This window comes from Capra hircus, chromosome 8 (genome assembly GCF_001704415.2).
Source record: "Capra hircus breed San Clemente chromosome 8, ASM170441v1, whole genome shotgun sequence".
Taxonomy (NCBI): Eukaryota; Metazoa; Chordata; class Mammalia; order Artiodactyla; family Bovidae; genus Capra; species Capra hircus.
This window is the reverse complement of record NC_030815.1, coordinates 506,667-526,718: the sequence shown is the minus strand read 5'-3', so window position 1 is coordinate 526,718 and position 20,052 is coordinate 506,667. Positions and strand designations below refer to the sequence as shown.

Here is a 20,052-nt window from a genome sequence, read left to right as displayed (position 1 = left end):
GAAGGGAGTGCTACGGGCACCCACCTTCCATACACACACCCGGCAGCCGGTCTAATTGGTTTAGTTTAGACGACCAAGGGGCTCTTCAGAGCTCTGATTGAAGTTAAACAGTAGCACATGCCACCCTCCCACCTGCTGGGAGTGTCACCATTACTACAGGCACCAATCACGCTCTACCATCACTGTAGAACATGCAGAAGTCTTGGGGGAAAGGCATCAGCTATGTCTACAAACAGTTTGATGGGACACGAGCAGGGTCAACTTCCCCTGTGTCCAGAGAGAGCACTGGGGAAAGTGGATCCAGACTGTCAGCTGCAGGCAGGGTATGGAGGAGAGCCAGCAGTGGAACGGAGAGGTGCTGACTCGGAGCTCACCCAACAGGACCCGCTTCTGGGAGGTCCCCAGGGGAGGCAGCTGGAGGGAGGGGCTGACAGAGGCGGGGCTATGATTGTCGACAAGCTGGACAAGGTCCAGGTGTGGTTGCAGGAGTAGGTTGTTGAAGTGGAAAGCAAGACTAGAGCTTCCGGTGCTGTTGAAATATGCTGGATGGAAGAGGGGAAGGACTGGGTCAGGGGTTGCTGAGGTTTCCCTTCCTCAGCTCATTAAAAACCCTGAACAACCACAAAATACCATACATACCAAAACACTTCCCATCTCAAAAGTGAGCCAAAGGAGAAGCCAGAGTGAAATCAGTTGCCCTTCAGTGAAAGGCTCTCAGTGGAGGATCTTGAAGGGTGGATCAGGTCACAGAGAAAGCTGTGGGCAGACCTGTGGCCCAGACAAGGTGTTGGATCTTGGTGCCATTTACTGCTGTGTTACCCCTCTAAGTTTATGAAATGATAAAATATTTATGAAGTATTTTATGAAATGATAAAAATAATAGCGCATATCTCATGGCATTGTTATGAAGGTTACTGTGGGAACAAATGTAAAGAGGTCAGCATATTTTGAACACACGGTGGCTTTGGCTATTGCTACGTCTTATTATAACACAAAGTCCATATTTCTGCTGCTGATAAATGCGTTATCACTTTCTGACCATATTAGTTTACAATATTGTGATAAAGTACAACAGACTTAGTGGTTTGAAACAGCACCCACGCATTTCCCTACAGTTCTGCAGGTCAGCCCTATGGGGCTAAAGTCAAGGTGCAGGAGTGCTGGTCCCCGGAGGCTCTCCAGGAGAATCCGTTTCCTTGCTTCGCCAGCTTGTAGAGATAGCAGACTCTCTAAACTGTGGCCTGCCCTCCTCCTGACGGCCAGCAGTATGGGCCCCCTGGGCTGCTGGTCTCAGTGGGCCTCGGCCTGCAGTGGCTTGGAGCAGGGTTTCGGGTCCCCACCAGAGCCTGTGGTCGGTCACTGCGGGGAGAGTGCTGAGTCTGAGCCGTTACACCACCAGGGACCAGGGACCAGGTTTGGCCTGTCGGCTGTGTAGAGATGAATTTCCTCATAGAGATGAAAAGTAGTAAAACTAGTAAAGTGTCTGTTAGGAGGAAAAAGAGTACCCATGTAGACACATGGGTGGGCTCAGAGACAGGCCCTCGTGGTGGTTTGGACAAGACCTGTACTTCTTCTGCCTGATTGAATGCTACCTCATGAATCTAATTAGCTAAGGAGGACAGTTTGCCATCGTTTTAGTCAAGGTAACATGCAGCAGTGGGATTCTTTTCTGTGATTTGAGAACTGAAACCTGCAGTGACATTGCTTTGTAAGCAGTCTATTTTTTCTTTTTTCAAAGAGAAATAGACCAATCAAAATTTAGAAAATTTAGAGGGGATAGCAGAAAAAGTTATTACCCATAATCCCAGTATTCCGAAATGACTAAGAGTTGAGGATTTTTTGTTTTTGTATTTTGGCTTTTGCACTTTTATCTATTATGACAATCTCTGTATTTTAATTGAGGATATAGAACATTCATATTTATTTATTTATTATTATCCATTTTTGTTGGAGTTTAGTTGCTTTACAGAATTGTTAGTTTTTGCTGTGCAGCAAAGTGAATCAGCTACACGTATACATATATGCCCTCTTTTGGGGGTTTCCTTCCCACTCAGGTCGCCGCAGAGCACTGAGTAGAGTTCTCTGAACTGTACACTATGTTCTCAACAGTCGTCTGTTTTATACATGGTATCAGAGCGTAGAAATGTCAGTCCCAGTCTCCCAGCCCCTCCCACTCCCTCTTCCCCTCTTGGTGTCCATACATTTGCTCTCTATGCCTGTGTCTCAATTTCTGCTTTGCAAATAAGATCATCTCCATCATTTTTCTAGATTTCATGTGTAAGCTATATTATCTGATATTTGTTTGTTTCTTTCTGACCTACTGGAGCTTTCCTGTGAAGACATACAGGACCCTGCGGGAGGGAGGCCAAGCTGATCTCCAGTCTAGCCTCCCAACTCCAAGTAAATCCATCTCTGTCTTCAAAACTCAGCAGTTTGAGCCCAGAGGAAGGCCAAACTCACTAGCGTTGCTCTGTTCTTATTTGCTCTGCAGTAAATACCTCTAAGGGAAGATACTTGGCTGGTGAAATTTTAGCACTTTCAGTTCATATGTGTAGAATACCACCTCCTTCTCATTCTGCCCCTAAAGGTTTCGGTGCATGCCTGTCCAGTTGTTTTGTGATCTACATTATTTAAAGTGTTTGAACATTGCTGACTGCTTGCAAGCAGTGCACAAGCTGTGGTTTTTTGATAAAAACCAGTGCTACTTCCGGATGCCCTGAGATCTTCCCTACAGAGCGATCCACCCTATCTTTCCTTGTGGATGATTTGTAGCCACCATTTGGTTTTAGTATTTTTCTTTCCTTTTTTGTTTTTTTGAAGTGCGTTTGGAGAGGAAAAGAATTAGAGTGGGAAGGGAAAGTGTGGTAAATTCTGAGTTAAAGGAGACACATGTATTCAAACCCAAATTGGGGGTTGTGGATTTATTTGCAAAATGACAGTCAGGGGTCTATTTCCTGACTGTGAATCAGAACATGACTGTGTTGGAACCCCCTTTAAAGGCTTCCATGGTGTATGTTAACCAGTGAAGCTAGTAGAGAACGAAACGATGATTTCACAGTTATCTATCCATCCTCTCAGGATGCTGAGCATGCATATTTCAACTTCCAGGAACTTCGTGCTCTGAGAACGGCATTAATCCTCCATCTTCAGCATAATACCAACATTGATGGTGGCTTTTCTGGGTGCTGGTCACAAGAGTGGATCACTTTCCTGGAAGGCAGTTGTCCGTATTTTCTGATTGTCGGTCAGTGAAGGTCAGTGCTGTACTCTTCTCTGGCCAGTCATCTGATATCCTTCTACTTTCTGTGTACTTTATGCAGAGCAAGTACCAAAGCCAGATGTTTTTCCATAAGGTAATTTCCACCTGAAAGACAAACTTTTAGAATTTCACAAAGTTTTCTGTATTACATGACTTGGTTTCATTTTCACCTGTTTTGTGGAAAATATCGTAGGTTTAACAGAGAGGTATAGAAATGATAACAATAAAATAAAAATGCTGTCTTCTCCTGGGCAGTTATTGTCATAACAGTAGTGCTTGGTACTTTCTGTGGATCACTTTGTTTAACCTTCACAGTGACGCTGTGAGGGAGGTGTTAGTGTCATCTGTGTTTTGCAGATCATGAAATAGATACTTGAATAAATAATCTGCCCATTGTGTGTGTGTATGTGTGTAAGTTGCTCAGTCATGTCTGATTCTGTGACCCCATGGACTGTAGCCCGCCAGGCTCCTTTGTCCATGGGATTCTCCAGGCAAGAATACTGAAGTGAGTTGCCACTTCCTTCTCCAGAGGAATCTTCCCAACCCAGGGACTGCACTGGGTCTCCTGCACTGCAGGCAGATTCTTTACTGTCTGAGCCACTAGGGAAGCCCCATCTGCCCATTGTCAACCCCAGATGAGTAATAGAGCCTGGATTTGAAAAGAGGCAGCCTGATCCCAGTGCTTCTGTCCTTAAGTGTGGCGGGTCATTCTGCCTCCACTTCGGAAGGCCAGACACACATCTATGTACAGCAACTCTTAATGAGACAACAACGGAGAAATTTGATGAAGAAGGAAAACATATTAAATACAACTTTTCAAAAAAATTGGTTCAGTGGTTAAGAATCTGCCTTGTAATGCAGGGGATGTGGATTTGATCCCAGGGCAGAGAACTAGGATCCCACGTGCTGCAAAGCAACTGAGTCCACATGCTACAACTAGAGAGTCGGTGTGCCGAAACGAAGGATCCCATGTGCCACAACTAATCCCTGATGTGGCCAATAAATGCACACTATTTTAAAAAGAAAATTAAAAAATAACTATTGGCCATGTTGTGTGGCATGTGGGGCCTTAGTTCCCAGACTAAGGATCAAACCCACGCCCCCTGCGTTGGAAGTGCAGAGGCCTTAGCAACGGATTGCTAGGGAAGTCCCTGACATAAAGTTATTTCCTAACAGAAAATCATTAACAGAATTTTCAAATTATTTAGAATTTTAATCCTGTGATCTTATTATTTTGCTGTATTGGTAAAATTGGTAATGACTGTGATATACTTTTGAGAGTTCAAAAAATGCTCACCAACTTTAGAAATCTGGTTTCTGTCTAATTTTCACTACCTATAGTGAATTTAGAATATGAAGATAATTCTACATATCATCAAAATGATTTTTGAGCCAATTAATGTTTCTCACTTTTTTTGAGTTTAGGGTCATACCCCTCCGGACATTGGACACATCCATCATAAGATAGTTTACTATTCTTCCATTAGAGCTTCAGTCATTAAACTATTTCCAACTCTAGTTGCCTGCAGTGAGCAGGAACAGCCTTGGGTTCTTTTTTTTAATTAAAACAATTTTTATAGTGTTAAGGTGTCCTATAATCAGTATATCTCATTTTATTCTGTTAGTGCAATTTCTGAATCTGAGTTTGAAGAGTCCTTACAAAACTTCCTTACTAAATTTTCCATAAGAACAGTATTTTGTAAAGGAGGATTTATTTTTGGTAAAATAATTTATATGAACACTCACCTTACAGAGGTTATTTCATTCATCACTTGGAGGACTGTGTGAAATGCACATAAAATGCAATGCAAATGGCTGTGGCTGGATGTTTATTACCTGGGCGGGGGTTATGCTGGTCTCTCTGCTTATGTTTGAATTTTTTCTAATATAATATATTGCATTAAATGGGTAAATAGTTTCTTTTTGAGATGTTGAAGGTGTTCTAAAATTAGATTGTGACAGTGGTTGTACAGTTTTGTAAATTTACCAAAAGCCATTGCGTTGCACCCTTAGAGTGAGTGGATTTTCTGTCATGTTAATTATACCATCATAACGTTGTTACAAAATGAAATGGGACCAGACAAAAAATTAATTTGGTGAAAACAAACCAGTGCTGTTTGGCAGGCTTTGACAGCATTGTTAATACTCTATAATTACATTTGGGCCTTAGGAAGCATCACTAAGAACAAAGCTAGTGGAGGTGATGGAATTCCAGTTGAGCTATTTCAAATCCTAAAAGATAATGCTGTTAAGTACTGTAGTCAGTATGTCACCAAATTTGGAAAACTCAGCAGTGGCCACAGGACTGGAAAAGGTCAGTTTTCATTACAATCCCAAAGACAGGCAATGCCAAAGAATGTTCAAATTATTGCCCAAATTGCACTCATCTTACACGCTAACAAAGTAGTGCTCAAAATTCTCCAAGCCAGGCTTCAACCATGAAATTCCAGGTGTTCAAGCTGGATTTAGAAAAGGCAGAGGAACCAGAGATCAAATTGCCAATATCTGCTGGATCATCAAAAAAGCAAGAGAGTTCCAGAAAATCATCTATTTCTACTTTCTTGGCTATGCCAAAGCCTTTGACTGTGTGGATAAACTGTGGAAAATTGTGAAAGAGATGGGAATACCAGACCACCTTACCTGCCTCCTAAGAAATCTGTATGCAGGTCAGGAAGCAATAGTTAGAACTGGACATGGATCAACAGACTGGTTCCAAATCAGGAAAGGAATATGTCAAGGCTGTATATTGTCACCGTGATAATTTAACTTATATGCAGAGTACATCATACAAAAATGCTGGGCTGGAAGAAGCACAAGCTGGAGTCAGGATTGTCAGGGGAAATATCATCAACCTCAGATACACAGATGACACCACCTTATGGCAGAACGTGAAGAACTAAAGACCTTCTTGATGAAAGTGAAAGAGGAGAGTGAAAAGTTGGCTTAAAGCTCAACATTCAGAAAACTAAGATCATGGCATCTGGTCCCATCACTTCATGGCAAACAGATGGGGAAACAATGGAAACAGTGAGAGACTTTATTTTCTTGGGCTCCAAAATTACTGCAGCTGTGAAATTAAAAGACGCTTGCTCCTTGGAAGAAAAGCTATGACCAACCTAGACAGCATATTAAAAAAACAGAGACATTACTTTGCCAATAAATGTCCATCTAGTCAAAGCTATGGTTTTCCAGTAGTCATGTATGGATGTGAGAGTTGGACTATAAAGAAAGCTGAGCACCGAAGAATTGATGCTTTTGAACTGTGGTGTTGGAGAAGACTCTTGAGAGTCCCTTGGACTGCAAGGAGATCCAAACAGTCCATCCTAAAGGAAATCAGTCCTGAATATTCATTGTAAGGACTGATGCTGAAGCTGAAACTCCAATTTTCTGGTCACCTGATGCTAAGAACTGATTCCTTGGAAAAGACCCTGATGCTGGGAAAGATTGATGGCAGGAGAAGAACAGGACAACAGCGGGTGAGATGGTTGGAGGGCATCACCAACTCGATGGACACGAGTTTGAGCAAACTCCAGAAGTTGATGATGCACAGGGAAGCCTGATGTGCTGCAGTCCATGGAGTTGCGAAGAGTCAGACACAACTGATCGAGTGAAATGAATTACATTAGTGTATTTTTTTAACTTAGAAATATATTGTAACAATAATATATTCAATATATGATTTTCTATAATTGGAGAGTAGTGGAATGTTTTATTTATGTGATTTGCCTTCCTATCGCAGAATGAAAAGAACATTGAGAATGCTTATAAGGCACTGATGGAGGAACTGGAGGAATGCCGAGCTTTAGCATTAGGACATCTTTTTGGAAATTTAAAATGGAAAATTATGATGGAAGAAGTACTGAAGCTTTTAAAAAAGCTTCTTATTTGAATGAATTATTTAATTATTAAGAAATATGCAATAAGAGTAGAGTTTCCATATACTTCTCACTCAGCTTTCCCTAACGTTAACATCTAATATAATGAAGGTACATTTGTCAAACCAGGAAATTAATATCACTATAATGGTAAAAAATGCACCTGCCAATGCAGTAGACACAAGAGACATGGGTTCTAGTCCTGGCTGGAGAAGATTCCCTGGAGAAGCAACTGACAACCCACTCCAGGATTCTTGCCTGGGAAATCGCATGGACAGAGCAGCCTGGTGGGCTATGGTCCGTGGGGTTGCAAAGAGTTGGACATGACTGAGCACACACACACACACACAAAAAACAATATTAGCTAACATACAAATATATTAATAATAGACTTTAATAGACCACTTTTGCTGATTGTCAAAAAATTATTCACAAAGTTTATCTTTATGGATGTGTAATAGCTCTCTAATGCTAAATATTTAAATTGTTTGAAAACTGGCTTTAACAAATAACTCTGTAGTGAATGTCTTGGAGCATAAATCTTTATACCCATTTTGTATAGCTCGCTAACCTACATACCTGGAACTTGAATAGTCAATCCCAAAGTATCAACATGCTTAATGGTAATCATTCAGTTCAGTCGCTCAGTCGTGTCCGACTCTTTGCGACCCCATGAATCGCAGCACGCCAGGCCTCCCTGTACATCAACAACTCCCGGAGTCCACCCAAACCCATGTCCATTGAGTCGGTGATGCCATCCAGCCATCTCATCCTCTGTCGTCCCCTTCTCCTCCTGCCCCCAATCCCTCCCAGCATCAGGGTCTTTTCCAATGAGTCAACTCTTTGCATGAGGTGGCCGAACTACTGGAATTTCAGATTTAGCATCAGACCTTCCAATGAACACCCAGGCCTGATCTCCTTTATGATGGACTGGTTGGATCTCCTTGCAGTCCAAGGGACTCTCAAGAGTCTTCCTCCAACACCACAGTTCAAAAGCATCATATTGCCAAATGTCTTTGCAGTAACTCTGTACCTATTTATACTCATTGGCAAAATGGAAGAGAAATGACTTATCCTGTGATTTACAGTGCTGCTGCTGCTGCTAAGCCGTTTGAGTTGTGTCTGACTCTGTGCAACCCCATAGACGGCAGCCCACCAGGGTCCCCTGTCCCTGGGATTCTCCAGGCAAGAACACTGGAGTGGGTTGCCATTTCCTTCTCCAGATTTCCAGTGCTATTAACCTTAAAATATACTTTGCTAATTTGAAAGTAAAAATATGCTATCTCATCATCTTTATTACTAAAGAGACTTGGACACTTTTATCAATATTTGTATTTCTTGTGTAAATTATCTACTCATCTCTTCTTAAAGGCTTAGATACTTTCTTATTGAGAAAGAAGCTTCAGTCAGACATCACTGAGGCTCCCTTACTTCAGTCATGTCTGACTCTTTGCAACCCCATGGACTGTAGCCTGCCAGGTTCCTCTGTCCATGGGATTTCCCAGGCAAGAACACTGAAGTGAGTTGCCATGCCACGTAGTATTACCTCTTTCATTGATGAACAATGAAGTCTCAGAGAGGGCCCAATAGCAAAGATAGAGCACATTCATAAGTGAATTAAAATCCATTCCTCATTGCTTATATGTGGAATCTAAAATACAACACTGATGAGCTTGCCTACAGAACAGAAACAGACTCACTGACACAGAGAGCAGACTTCTGGGTGCCATGGGGGGAGTGAGGGAGGGATGGGGTGGACGTTCAGGATTAGCAGATATGAACTAGTGTACGTAGGGTGGATAAACAGCACAGGGAACTCTAGTCAGTATCCAGTGATAAACCATAGTGGAAAATCATGAGTATGTAGCTGAGTCACTGCTCTACAGGAGAAATTAGCACAACATTATAAATCAACTACACTTCAATAAAAAATTAAAATTGACTCCCAGTCAGAGTTGACAGCTATTTAGAGAATCGTGGGCATGGTTAAGGGGCCCCACAGGGCAGCTGGACTCCTAAGAAGAGCGTGTCATCCATCTCTGAGGTCTGAACATTTGTCTTTGGGCAAAACTCCAGCCGCGTTTGCCTGGCATGCGGAGTTTCTATGTGCTACTTTACAACTGCCACAGTAGACAGGAGAAACGAAAAGGAGAGGTGGAAAGAAGCAGATGAAGGAGAGACAGCTGGCTAGAGACACGCAAGGTGGTGGCAGATGACATGACCGGGGCCAGTGCGCCGCCAACTGACTGTTCTTCCGAGTGAATCTCACTCATCTGTTGTGATCGTCTCCACACGTGAATCCACGGAGCACATGGTCACTGGGTTCCCTGCTTCCCACCACCCCCCGCCATTCTATACTAACTTCCATCCTACCCGCAAAGTCAGTCTTTCCTGAGGACCTTGCCACAGCAAGAAGCACAAGGCTTGGTCTCTGGCGTCGCTCTAATTAAGAGGCTGTGTCAGGATTTGCAGATGGTGGCTGCGAGAGAGAGCAGGATTAGCAGTGGCTTACCCCCCTGGGGCCAGCGGGGCTGCAGGGAGGATCCATGTTAAAACTCTTTTGTAGCCTTTATAGGATTGGTAAGTGTTTGGTAATGTTTCTAAATTAAGTGTAGGTTGACTGGAAGAAAGAGGGGATCAAAACAGCCCTAAATGTGAAGTATGAAAAGGCCAGCTATGAGGAGGAAGAGAGAGTATGTCTGTGACCTAAAAACAGGAGAGGAATTAGCCAAGTCTGCGTCCAGTGGGGTTACGGACCAATTAAATTAAAGACTTTAATGTTTACACCACATGTTTATGTCTGATCACTGTTAGGATTCAATACATCTTGCCAAGTTTTAGCCAGATTGTTAAAGTTATCTCAGTATTTTTCTTTGAATATAGTAGAGAAGGCATGGAAATCCTAGCTGGAGAAAGATTTGTGTTCCTCCAAACTTAGACCAGTTTGGGTTTTAATGACCTTATTTTTGTCATGAACTACAAGATTTTTCTTTTTCTCCAGCACTTAATGGCTACCTCTCAATTATCCATGGAGGTGATGGAGTGTATATATAGCTACATTTTAATTTTATTGAGTTTTCTGTATTCCAAAACCTCCATTAATGCTGAGTAAATAGTGAATTTAATTGGGACAGGTTGACTGGCCAAGTGACTAATCTTGGATAATCAACCATTTGTTATTTTTGATAGCCTTTTTAAACAGTTTTGTTGTATATTCTTTACCAAGGTGAAACCACGGAAGACTTAAGTATAGCTGTGCAGATGGTGAAAAGGACCTGCTTTGTGATGGGAAAATACCCAGAGCTTCTGCAGGAGGCAGACCAGCAACTCATAGCCAGGTGCCTGCGGTGTTTAGGGTTCAAGGAGCTGGCGAGTTCTTTGAATCCAGTGCATAATGTTTTCAGAATAGCTCCATTTTAATAGAGCAGCTGTAAGGTGTACAGAAAGTGTCTTGTATAGTCACCTCCTGTCAGACTTTTTCTATTGAAAATATTTGCTTCAAGTTCTTAATCATTAGTAATCCAGATGCCCCAACCTGAAAAGTGAAAGTGAAGTTGCTCAGTCATCTTTGCGACCCATGGACTGTAGCCTACCAGGCTCCTCCATCCATGGGACTTTCCAAGCAAGAATACTGGAGTGGGTTGCCATTTCCTTCTTCAAGTAACCTAGAACTGGAACATTTTACAAATGCTTCTCTGGACAAGCAAATTGCATGCTTGATAGTCTCTGCAGACCCTTAAAAGTAGTCCTGTGTTTAATTCTTGGAGAACATTAAAAGCTATGTTGTGATTGTTCAGTTGTCCTTGTATCAGATTGTAGCTCAAGTACTGTGATGGGTATTTGAAAATCTTGATGTCTGCTATTTACTCTTAGTTAAGATAATGATTTAGATGGTAGAAGATTTCTTCAATAAATATTGCAAAATTTCAAAGATGGTAAAATGTTTTTCTGATAAAGATTAGTTTTCAATCATTTTATTTTAAAAAATAAAATAAATAATTTTGATCATTTAAATGATGTTAAAGTTTAAAATCACTTTCAAGTTGGACTTTTACACTAATACAGGTCACAGGAAAGGGCATAAAGGAGAAGAAAAAGGACAAATACTCACAGTGGGTCTTGGGCCAGCCCGGTTTCAGCTGCAGTACATGGGCCACTATCTGGTGCATGATGAGAGGAAAGATCCAGACCCCAGAGTTCAGGACTTTATTCCTGACAACTGGCAGGTAATGCCTGAATTTTCTATTGTATAATTAAATCTGATCTCAGAAGCTACTCATGGTTGTGGTTCCTCATATCATGTTTGGCATGAAATTCTTAATATTGAATCATGTCATTTAAGACTGCCACAGGAAATGTCAAATGTGAACTTTTTCCCACTTAAAGAAAGTGAATTTTCCATATCATCCACTTTTTGTAAGTGGACCATCTTCTTGGAGGTTCTGGTGGATTCACATGTGTGTATTTGAAGTTCCAACTGTATCATATGGAGCAGCCTCCAAGCTTCCCCTGAGTCAGTAGGGTTCCTGTGTAAATACAGAAAAGTGAATCTGCTTTGCGATTCACTTGTCTCCTCACAAGTTCTCTAGGATCTCTTGGCGTGTTTTCAGCTCCCAACCACTGCTTTGCGGCACAGTGTTAGCCGGCCCAAGCTCGCTCTGCTTGCTCAGAGATTCAGGGAGGTTAAACAGTATAGACAGTCATTTAGGTATCTGGGGCCACAGTAACTGCTTTTCTATAAATATGTGTAATAAAAGGACTCATTTCTGCATTGGTCCAACCGTATGAATTAAACATGCTTCCCTACAAGAGAGCCGTTTCAGAGGTTCACTCTCACAGGCTGTCTCATCAGCATCTGGCTGTCCTCCTTGTGTTGGCGCTGGCGGTGCTGGTCACCCACAGGCTCTCTGCTGCTGCTGGGGGCGGGGCCCAGGTCCTTCCTGCCTGAGGGCAGGCCTGGGGCTGCCAGGGCTCCGGGAATCCTACACACAGCGCACTGCTGATGCTGCCTTCGCTCTGAAGTGCAGCCCAGAGAGGACTTGGATTCAGATAGTGAGCAGGGTGGGGCTTTGGAGGGCTAGTCTGTATTCAGCCCATCACATGGTCTCTCGATCCTTTGATGAGTCATCATTTTGATGAATGAAAGTGCAGACTGAGGGATGAGAATCTGTTCTAATGAAGAACCCACAGGCCCTCTAAAGTAGGGCCATTCTTCTCTTTACAAAGGAGAAGATAAGTAGTAAAATGGCTAATTATTGATTTTTTTTCTATTCAGCTACTTTTTCACCCTCACAAAAATACATATTCTTAGATCTTCATTTCTCTAAGCCAAGGTGCACTTAATGACAAGTCAGCAGAAAGAAAATCTGCCCAAGAACAAGATAACTTGTTCTGACTCAGTCTCCATTTTTCACACAGAGCCCACCTTTGTATGCTCAAAAGCACTGTGGTTTTCTCTTCTGGGAGAGGCAGTGATCTCCTCACAAGTTCTCTAGGATCTCTTGGCGTGTTTTCAGCTCCCAACCACTGCTTTGCGGCACAGTGTTACCCGGCCCAAGCTCGCTCTGTTTGCGGCAAGTCAGTAAGTCAGGAGGCAAGTTGTTGGGATAAGAATTTTAACTGGAAAGCCAGCAGACCCAGAAGATGGCAGACTGGTGTCTCAGAAAACCATCTCCCTCAGTCCCAGTTCAGACTCCTTTTATACACAAGAGGGGAGGGACCCAGGACCAATCGCCAAGAAGGACCACTCAGGTGGCTGGTTGACAGTTGCTCTTAATGGTCGCTTGCTTGGGGGAGGGGCCCAGTGTGGCCCCGACCCCCGAGGGAAACAGGCTGCTAGAGCCCACGTCTGCCCTGCTGCCATCAGAAGGGGATTATGAGGGAGGTGTCTTCACTTACTGGTTTTGCTGTCGCTGCACCTGGTGCTGACGTGACAGTGCTCTGAATCTGCAGCGAGAGCTCCTGGACATCGTGGACAAGAACAAGTCTGCAGTCATCATGGCACCCAAGTCCTCATGGAAGACCTACACCTCCTACTGCTGCACGAAGAGGGTGCTGCATGAGGGCAATGAGTGCGTGGTCATGTATGTGGCCCCCACCAAGGTATGTCCTAGGACTGCAGGTCATCCCAGAGTGACAAGGTGGTGGTCGTGTGTGTGGCCTCCACCAAGATACATCCCAGGGCTGGCAGTCATTCCCGGGTGACAAGGGGGTGCTCATGGATGTGGCCCCCACCAAGGTAACAATCAAGTGAATTTTCTCATTTACTCCTGAATCTCCTCTTTTGAAATAAGCCCTTGGTCATGTGGTAGATTAGCCCACTTTATTTTTTTTCCAGTTTATTTTTTCAATTTTTATTGAGATAAAATTGACATGTAATATATTAGTTTCCGGTATACACCATAATGGTCAGTAATGGTGTATATAGTGACGTGATCTCTACAATAATTCTGGTTACCATGAATCACCTCATACAGTTACACCTTTGTTCCCCCTTGTGATGAGAACTTTGGACTACACTCTTGGCAGCTTTCAGGTACACAATGTTCTTCAGGTATACAGTGTTATTAGAAATAGTCACTATTACATCCAGGACTGACTGACCACTGGAGCTTTGTACCTTTTGACCCCTTCCCACTTTCCCCCGCCCCCGCCACCATCTCCACCAACCACCAGTCTATGCTGTTCCATGAGTGTTACTTTATTTTCTGTGCTTTATCCTTCCAGTTTGAGAGCCTAAAGTAACGCTCTCCTTGGAGGGTTGTGAGGGAGAGTCTGGACTTGCACCCTTGTCGTTCAGCTTTTTGCTGTAACTGAGCGAGGCACCTCCATTTTGCTGGGCAGTGTGGAGTCACTAAGGACCCCGCATCACCTCTGCCCTCCGTGGGGCATATTCCACTCTGCTCTCGGGCATCAGTTCCTTGCCTGTTCCTCATGCCTAGTGGTTTTGCCATATTTGTTTTATGGCTAAAACCACCTGAAGTCAAACTTAACAATAAAATATGATCTTTGTTATTTAGACGAAAGTGTGATTTCCAGAAAGTATAAGTTTGCATATCCTCATTTACAACCCCTTGTTTTTAATGTGATTACTCTTAAGAAAGGCAGATTTAGTTGACATAACTTTGATTCTACAGATTAAAATGAGATCTCACCCCATTTTATTGATATTTATAGGAAAATGTAGCGTTGAGTGACTTAAGGTCAGACTCAGAACCAGATCGATCAACATGTTAAATGAAATTAGCACTTTAGTTTTTATTGTAGCTTTTCTGTTTGTCACACTTGTGAAAGCAGCAAGTGTTCATAATAAGAAATGAATAAAAAATACATCAAGAAAAATTAAGCTTACTGGAAGTGGAATTGGTAATTCAACACAGTACCTATTCCTTTTCTAAAAGTTTTAGAACCCAAAAGTTTAGAAGCCAAATTACTCTTCTAAAAGTTTAAATCTATTTTTATTCCCTCTGGAAGTGTATGGAAGTATATATTCTCTTATTTGTAAACAACATTCCTATGATTTTAAAATTTTATTTCCATGCTGATAAAAAATTTCCATCTCATATTAAATCTGAATTTCTGTGATTACTGACTGGAGGGTCTTCCCATATGATTTCTGGGCAATGATATTTCTTTATTCATGAGCTACATGTTCATGAAATCTGCCTATTTTCTTTTTCTTTTAGTGAAGGGGAATTCCCTTTTTAGTGATTGGCCAGAACTGTATGTAATAAGTATATTTCTTTTTCTCTCCAAATTATAACCAATATACCTCTGTCATTTTGTCTTTTTACTATATTGCACCTATATTAATGGTATTTTGTTAATATTTGTGTAGTCAGATTTATCAGTATTTCCATTTAGCTTTGCCTTGTGTGTGCTCAAATATATGAAAATATGTGAAATTGTTCACTTTCTAGTATCTTTATGCTTATGTTTTAAAGTTTACATTTTAATCTAGGTGAAACTTTCTAGGGGCATAAAGTATGAAGTAGAGAGATATGTGGGTTTGCACATACTCACTGGCCGCCACCTGCCTGGTCTGGGGTGAGGATTGCCTGTACCCGCACAGATAGAGGTCTGGAGGCCACCCCCAAATATGAGGACCATATGACCACCCCAGTGCTCGCCTCGGCCATTCTCCTACGTAGACTCATGGCTTCTCTGCAAGCCCTGATCGCCCAGGGAGCCGCTGTTGTTTATCATGTGTGGCAAGACTTTCTGTTTTTCTCTCTGATGAAGCCATTTTCCCCATTTTACTTTACGTTGAGGCTATGACCAAGGTTCAGGAGTAGTCACGCAGCTGGTAGACAGCCTGTGGGTCAGTGTATGAGGGCAGATGCGGGGAGAAAGAGGTGATGACGCCCCCCGCCCCCGCCCCAGCAGCACGTGCTTTCAGCCAGAGCCTGTTGTTCTCCCGGTTTTTCCCGGTGCTCTGTCACATGATTCAGTTCAGTCTCTCAGTCATGTCTGACTCTTCGCAACCTCATGGACTACAGCACATCAGGCTTCCCTGTCTATCATCAATTCCTGGAGCTTGCTCAAACTCAGGTCCATTCAGTCAGTGATATCCAACCATTTGACCCTGTGTCATCCCCTTTTCCTCCTGTCTTCAATCTTTCCCAGCATCGGGGTCTTTTCCAACGAGTCAGTTCTTCGCATCAGGTGGCCAAAGTGTTGGAGTTCCAGCTTCAGCATCAGTTTTTCCAATGAACATTAGGACTGACTTCCTTTAGGATGGACTGGTTTGATCTCTTTCCAGTCCAAGGGACTCTCAAGAGTCTTCTCCAACACCATAGTTCAAAAACATCAATTCTTCAAATCTGTCACATGATAAATGAATCTCTTTATTTGTCAATCAGGCCCTTCTCAATTAAGTGGCAGCAACCATTGAGAATTGTTTTAACAAAAATCTGCCAAATGGGGAAAGTCTGCGTGGTGTTTTCACCTGGGACTATTGTCATGGTGCCCTGAACTCTCAGGTAGGATGCACGCTAACTAATGCATTGGTTACTGACGTACGTGATAGCACTTAGGAGTCTGTCTCAGTAGAACTGCGGTACCTCCCCACGGTCTTGTACAAGTAATTTTCTTGAATTTACAAAAGGCATCATCTGGTTTATAAGTGGATTAAAAATGATCTGAAAAAACCCCATAGTGTAAAAAGTAAAAGCTCTGATTTCCATTCAGAATAACTGTTTCTTGATATTTCTCAATGAGAAGGATGCTTGTCATGGTTTCAAATGTTATATTTATGGACGGACTTCTGCTGTTAAGTAAATCAAACAGTTTTCCTCCTTACTGAGCTCACAGAAAATGGTTAAAGCTAAACAAACATCCTATCCCAAGTTCCATCATTGTTGATTTCTTCTTTTTAAGATTTTTTTTTGATGTGGACCATTTTTAAAGTCTCTATTGAATTTGTTGCAATATTGCTTCGGTTTTATATTTTGGTTTTTTGTCTGTGAGGCATACAGGATCTTAGATCCCTCACCAGGGATCAAACTCACACCGCCTGCATTGGAAGGTGAAGTCTTAGCCACTAGGCCACCAGAGAAGTTACTCCATCATTGTCAATTTTTAATAAATGTTCTTCAACCTAAACTGAACCTCAGGGTCAGATTTTGAAGAAATAAATCTGTGACAATTAACTCCTTCTATTGTTATTACCTCGATTGCTCATAAATAAGAATTTAAACTTCAAATCTGATATTTTACCATTTAGACCTAAAAAAATTGCAGGTTCACAGTATTCAGAAAAAATACATTGCATTTGTAGTGAAATGTTCTCTGAAACAGGATCGTATTCTAGCTATTAGCAGCTCCATTTAGGAGTTTTAACTCTCTCTTTTATATTCTTAGAAGCACATCTGTGTGTGGCAAGCGTTCAAAGTGTTCTTGTTTGTGGGTGCTCATCACAGTGCCTGCCTGCTTTGAAATTCTGCTGCTGGCTCCGTACCACCAGGTGTGGGTGAAAAGGATCAGATACATCATATTTAATGAGGTAGGCTTGGGCTTGTTCCTCGGGCTGGTTTCCTGGTTGCGTCAGCGCTACACTGAAGATGTCTGCTGCTTCAGGGCGTTGTCGTCTGTGCGGAGTTTCTGTTGGGTGGTGGGGGACACCGGCTTCTCCATGAACCACCGTTTTCCTGTTCTGGCTTAGGACTGGGTATCTGTGTCTGTGGGCTTCTGGAAGGCAGAGGAGCTGTCTGTGGTGACCACGGTTTCGGGGGAGCAGAACCACCAGGACATAGGTGTTCCTGGGCAGAGATTCCAAAATCCAATCTTTGATCCCTAAAGCAAAGAATTAGGCCTCTAGCAAGGATGTCAGTTACATGAGTTATCTTTTCACTTGTGATCCCAGCAGGAAACCAACGACATACCCAAAACAGAACAGTGCCAGAAGAGCATTATCCAAAGGTGTGTGTATAGTGGGGAGGGGCCACTGGGGGGTTAGTGCAGGAATGCCGGGCAAGGAGCCCACCCCTTGGTCTAAGGGGACAAGGCAACGATGCGATTCTTGAGGCCCACGGGGAGGTTCTGTGTGTGCTGGCTGCTTGGGGAGGACAGCTGCCTTAGTGAGGGTGGTGGGGGGTGGGGGCGGGCGGGCAGGGGGGCACAGCTGGCTCAGGGCAACCTGCCAGGAAGGCAGCTGGTGGCACTGAGACCTCATCCTCATTCTCTTCAGGTCTCTTGCCCAGGCTCTCATTTGTCCAAATCCAATGGACCCAGAGAACCCTTGAACCCTTTTGAAGTAGCCTCTGTGGCTCAGTTTCCCAGGGCAGAGAGAGCAGGATGGAAAATAGACATTTATAGGGCAAATGAAGGGTGCTGAGAACGTTTTTATAGCAGAGTAAGAGTATTTATTCAGAGAGGCTTACAGCATTATAGAAGAATTCTGCTCTAAGGGGCTTTTGGCTTAAAGGGGAAATGATGATAAAAGCCTGTATTTCACTTAACTTTTCTTGTGTGAACTAGGAGCCACCAAGAAGGCTGTACTTTTGATTTGTTTGAAGCTGACTTCTTGTGTTTATTTCTGCTCAATCTGTATACACTGCATCTTGAAGGCCTTGAATATTCACATTTGCAAAACATCCAACAGCTTTGTCTTTGCACTCCAGTGCCTTGACCTGTTAGAGAAGGCAATGGCACCCCACTCCAGTACTCTTGCCTGGAAAATCCCATTGACGGAGGAGCCTGGAAGGCTGCGGTCCATGGGGTCGCTGAGGGTCGGACACGACTGAGTGACTTCACTTTCACTTTTCACTTTCATGCATTGGAGAAGGAAATGGCAACCCACTCCAGTGTTCTTGCCTGGAGAATCCCAGGGACGGGGGAGCCTGGTGGGCTGCTATCTATGGGGTTGCACAGAGTCAGACACAACTGAAGTGACTTAGCGGGAAGTTAGCAGTAGCTGCCTTGAACTGTACTCTCATTTCCAAGCTCTGAAATGAAGTGACATGGGGTACCTCAGCTTCCCCAGTTTGTGTAAGGGTAAAGCTGGAGGTCTTTGGAGACTGATGGCTCTTCTGGCAGAGTCAGGAAAGAGTGCCATGTGTACAGACTGTAAGGCCACCACTCAGCTGAGTGGTGTGTTATCTGACTGTGTGTGGTCAGTCTCTCAGCCATGTCTGACTCTTTGCCACTCAATGGACTACGGCCTGCCAGGCTCCTCTGTCCATAGGATTTCTTAGGCAAGAATACTGGAGTGGGTTGCCGTGCTTTCCTCCAGGGGATTTTCCCAACCAGGGACCAAACCCGGGTCTCTTGCGCCTCCTGTACTGGCAGGTGGATTCTTCACCATTGTGCCACCTGGAAAGTCTATAATAAATAGAATTCTCCAGGGAAGAATACTGGAGTCGGTAGCCATTCCCTTTTCCAGGGCATCTTCCTGATTCTGGGATTGAACTCGGGTCTCTTGTGCCTCCTGCATTGCAGGCAGGTTCTGTACCATCTGAGGCTCCAAACCAAACGGGCAAGGGAATTTTAAAAAATTATCTAACAACTGTGATAGTAAGCCCTTTCCAGTTGATTGCCAGGTATCAGTGCAATCTGTTTAAAGGAAACCACTGTGAGATGAAGTATTTCCTGCCATATCATAGACAAAGGTGTCACAGCCTTCAGCTATTTTGGCCCTCCAAATGTGACTTTCTGAGCCCCAAGGGCGCCCAGGAAGAACAGTGCGTGCCATCTGGCAGCCTTGGAGCTGCCACCACTGCCTATGGTGAACAAGGAACTAAGGACGTGAATAATCAAATCACAGGGCAGTGGCCCCAGATAGCTGAGATGCGTAAGAAAGGGGTGATTTCAGGGAGCCCAGACTCTTGCGTCTTCCCATACACAGAAAAGTGCAATTCCTTAATGAGATATCTTCTCTTCCCTCAGTTCAGTTCGGTTCAGTGACTCGATCATGTTTGACTCTTTGCGACCCCATGGACTACAGCACGTGTTCCCTAATTAGCAATAATCTTTTGATTTTCAGACTACCTGGCCCCTGTTGCAAGTTTCTATATTACCTGACTTCCCACCCTCCCTTCCCCTCCCTGTCTCCTCAGAGCAGTTCTCTTAAGGTCACGTGAGACACTGTCTCCTGGGCTTGAAGCCCTAAAAATTCCCACCAAACGAAACATAACTCTCAGCATGTTTAGTTTTTAACTAAAACTTGTGTCCTGTGATTTGATTATTCATATCCTTATTTCCTTGCTCACCATAGGGAGTGCTGGCAGCTCCATGGCTGACAGATAGCAGGTATTGTTGTTCCTGGGCGTCCTCAGGGCTCAGAAAGTCACATTTGGAGGGCAAAAAATAGATGAAAACTTATATTTTATAAGTTGACACCACTTCTGAGAATCTTCCCTAAATCTAGTTCCATTTGCTTTATCGGGTCAAAGGACATTCGTGAATTCAGCAAGTATAGAA

At 43.3% G+C, this 20,052-nt stretch overlaps 1 protein-coding gene across 1 annotated transcript in view; it reads left to right on the top strand.

The window, feature by feature from the left end:
• Positions 1,518–20,052, top strand: part of DDX60 (DEXD/H-box helicase 60) — a 55,968-nt gene continuing 37,433 nt past the window's right edge. The window contains 10 exon segments of the mRNA XM_018052751.1: positions 1,518–1,643; positions 3,079–3,240; positions 6,999–7,115; positions 9,750–9,831; positions 10,361–10,530; positions 11,212–11,244; positions 11,247–11,360; positions 13,087–13,236; positions 15,996–16,115; positions 17,027–17,137. Coding sequence (XP_017908240.1) covers positions 1,518–1,643; positions 3,079–3,240; positions 6,999–7,115; positions 9,750–9,831; positions 10,361–10,530; positions 11,212–11,244; positions 11,247–11,360; positions 13,087–13,236; positions 15,996–16,115; positions 17,027–17,137 — 1,185 coding nt within the window.